General features: G+C 40.9%; 1 protein-coding gene across 1 annotated transcript in view; it reads right to left on the bottom strand.

The window, feature by feature from the left end:
- Positions 1-564: 564 nt before the first annotated feature.
- The window catches only part of LOC115275853 (olfactory receptor 1J4-like), a 97,709-nt gene continuing 94,964 nt past the window's right edge, over positions 565-3,309 (bottom strand). The window contains exon 3 of the mRNA XM_029919620.1: positions 565-1,492. Coding sequence (XP_029775480.1) covers positions 565-1,492 — 928 coding nt within the window. The remainder of the gene's footprint in view (positions 1,493-3,309) is intronic.

Here is a 3,309-nt window from a genome sequence, read left to right as displayed (position 1 = left end):
GTGGTGTGCTGTTAAAGGAATAAAAATGGCTCTCTGAGGAACTTTGCTTTGTTGCATTTGCCAATCTCCATAGTGTAATTATTTCCACTATGGCTGATTTCAGTCTACTAACATGATGTCATCGAATGTGGAGTCAGAAAGAGATGTTCACATTCAGCTTAAAGTCAATGCAAGCCAGCTTCAGCACACCACTGTATAAAAGAGTCAGTACACAGGAGCAGATCATGATGCTAAGTCTGCATGTCCTCAGTAACATGGTATATAAAATATACAGGCAATGACTGGGAATATCTAAAAGGGAAACAAATCCACAACTATAATTGTGCAATATGTTTTGCGTGATTTCACACACATAAGGGGTGATGAAAAAGCCGGAAAAATTTTAAGGATAAAGAATATTTAACAATCCAAGTGACAAACTTGACCTACTTGACAATTGATGACACTGTACATGACAACAGAATGTATATCCTTTTTAAGTTACACAGAGTTGCCAATCATAATAGTTTTAGTAGACATGTCTCACTGTGAATGACTGCAATAATAAGATTCAGTGATTGTCACTTAAAAGTTAGCCAAATATTTGTAGACAAATATTTGTAGGGCCTGTTTTATATCTTTGTTCCTCAGGCTATAGATAAAGGGGTTCAGCATAGGGGTAACTACTGTATACATGACCGAAGCAATTACATCTTTGTTGTTAAAGTTCCATGATGAGGAGAAAAAGTAAACACCTACAAGTGTCCCATAGTATAAAGACACCACAAAAAGATGGGAGCCACAGGTAGAAAAGGCTTTAAAAAGTCCTTTTGTGGATGATACCCTTACGACAGTTGTTCCTATACGAACATATGAGCCCAAGATACTACTCACAGGCAGGATGAAAAGAATTCCTCCCTCGGTAAAGATGACCAGCTCATTGAGAGAGATGTCTGAACAACTCATCTTCAGGAGCACAGTGAGGTCACAAAAGAAGTGAGGGATAGTATTATCACAGAAGGGCAGTTGGACCAAGAGGAGGGTATGCAACAGGGCATGAATACAAGAGAAGAACCAAGATCCAGCCACTAATGAGATACACAGCTCCTGCCTCATGATGGTGGTGTAGAGGAGTGGTTGACAGATGGCCACATACCGGTCGTACGCCATCACTGCAAGAAGGACATTGTCAAGACAACCAAAAATTATGAAAAAATACACCTGTGAAATGCACCCCACATAGGGGATGGATTGTTGCTGAGTCTGCATGTTCATGAGCATCTTTGGAACTGTGACAGATGAAAGGGAAATGTCAGAGAAGGCCAAGTGGCTGAGGAAGAAGTACATGGGGGTGTGGAGGCGAGAGTCCAGCCTGATGAGCAGGACGATGAGCAGGTTCCCCAGCACCGTGGTCAGGTACATGCCCAGGAACAGGGCAAAGAACACGCCCTGCTGCTCTGGGTGGATGGGCAGCCCCAGGAGGAGGAACTCGGACACGCCGCTCTGGTTCTCCCTCCTCATATTGTTTCATCTCTGGGGGCAATTGACGAAATGGGGGAAAGTCAGTGAACATGTCATTACATTATAGTGAGGTTCTTTCTATGCAAATTCCTTATTTTAGCTACCTTTCTGTTGATTTCTCACAACTGTTGGGCCCATTCGGGCTCTAATGATGCATGAAACCCTCACATTAACCAGGTTTCTTCCCCCCAAAAAACAAAGCATTTATTCTTTATTCAACAAATATCTATTGAGCAACAGCTTGGTCCCATAATGATAATAGCAATAAACAAGAAATGGGAAGTCTTTATGTTCAAGGAGTTGATATCTTAATGTCAAAGCAGGTTCAAATCTCACTAACTCTCTAGGATCAAAATGTGAAATGAGTACCAGAAAATAAATATCAGTCATTTCCTCTTTAAAAGGGTGTGAATCTCTCCAACTTGGCACAGAATTATTAAAGCTATGTCACAGGCTTTCAGTGTAATTGGCTGAGTCCTGTTTTAAGTCATTTAAATTTCTCTGTTACTAAAAGTGTCCAATCCAGGTATTTCACGTGTTTTACATGTCCTTTCAAATCAGATCCTCACCATAGTCCTAATGAATGATTATTATAATCATTTTAACTATGAGACAACAAAAGTGTACATTATTTAAATTTCAATAATACACACAACTAAGTACAACAGAAAGAATCACAACGTATGCCTGACAAGAATTCCTACTCAACTTCTTTGCATAGAAATTATAACGTCATTAGTCAGAGTGTCCAGAGAAGCTATTTTGTCAGCTACCTTTGTCTAAAATGTTAACTCCCTCTAAGAAAAATTTATCACTCACACTTATACAATCATATAATTTACAAAGGACTATCACATGCTTTAACTTCTTTGAAAATAGTAAGTACATATTTAGGGACTGTTTAGTGCACAAGGCAAACTTCGTGTCCTCATTTTAAAGATGGGAAAACTGTAGCTAAAATGATAATTGACTTACTCACCATGACTCGGCTCTTTGATGACGGATTCCAGATTTACCATCTAATTGGAAGTTAGAGTAAAGGTTAGGATAACCACATACCCCTGATGAGGGAATCAAGACTGATATTCTCACTCAAGAGTAGGAGCAGGACCCTGAGTCATCCTCAAAGACCACAAGCTTGCTCAGGGGCACCAGCTCTCTCTGTTCATGGCTACCAAGGAGGACAGCAACTTGACCTGACGCAGAATCCTGACTGCTCACTGATGTAGGCTGTGTCAGTCCTTACTTAGGAACCAGAAGAAAACAAGGTGGCTGGAACCAACCAGGAACATTGTTTCAGGGAGGACCTTGAGAAGGAGGCAGCTGGGTCATTAGCTGTGGGAAGAAGGTCAAATTGTGACCTTGAATTATGAGAGGGAGCCTTAAGATGAGTCTGTCCTCTCAGAATTCTACCTGTCCTGCTCCAACAATGGTGGAACAGGAACCTCCATGAAACAAACATTGGATTGGGGGGATATAATAAAAATACCTTCTTTTTACTGAGCACCAATTGTGCCAGGCATGGGACTGAATAATTTGTGTGCATTGCCTCATTTAATCCTCAAAAATCGTGTTGTGAAGTAGAAATAGTTACCTCTCCTTTGCCAGTGAAGAATCTGAGCCTCAGAGAGATGAAGTCACTACCTAAGATCACAAAATATATGAAGGCCAGACTGAGGATTGGGGCCCAGTCTGCCACACTGCAGACACTGAGCTCGTACCCATTAGTATCTGACACCTGCCCAGGAGTAGATGCCTGCTTAATGCAGTAATACATATATATATGTGTATGTATGTGTGTGTGTGTGT

The sequence above is a fragment of the Suricata suricatta genome, chromosome 13 (genome assembly GCF_006229205.1).
Source record: "Suricata suricatta isolate VVHF042 chromosome 13, meerkat_22Aug2017_6uvM2_HiC, whole genome shotgun sequence".
Lineage (NCBI taxonomy): Eukaryota > Metazoa > Chordata > Mammalia > Carnivora > Herpestidae > Suricata > Suricata suricatta.
Note: the sequence above shows the minus strand (reverse complement) of the source record. Positions and strands in the feature narration are given on the sequence as shown.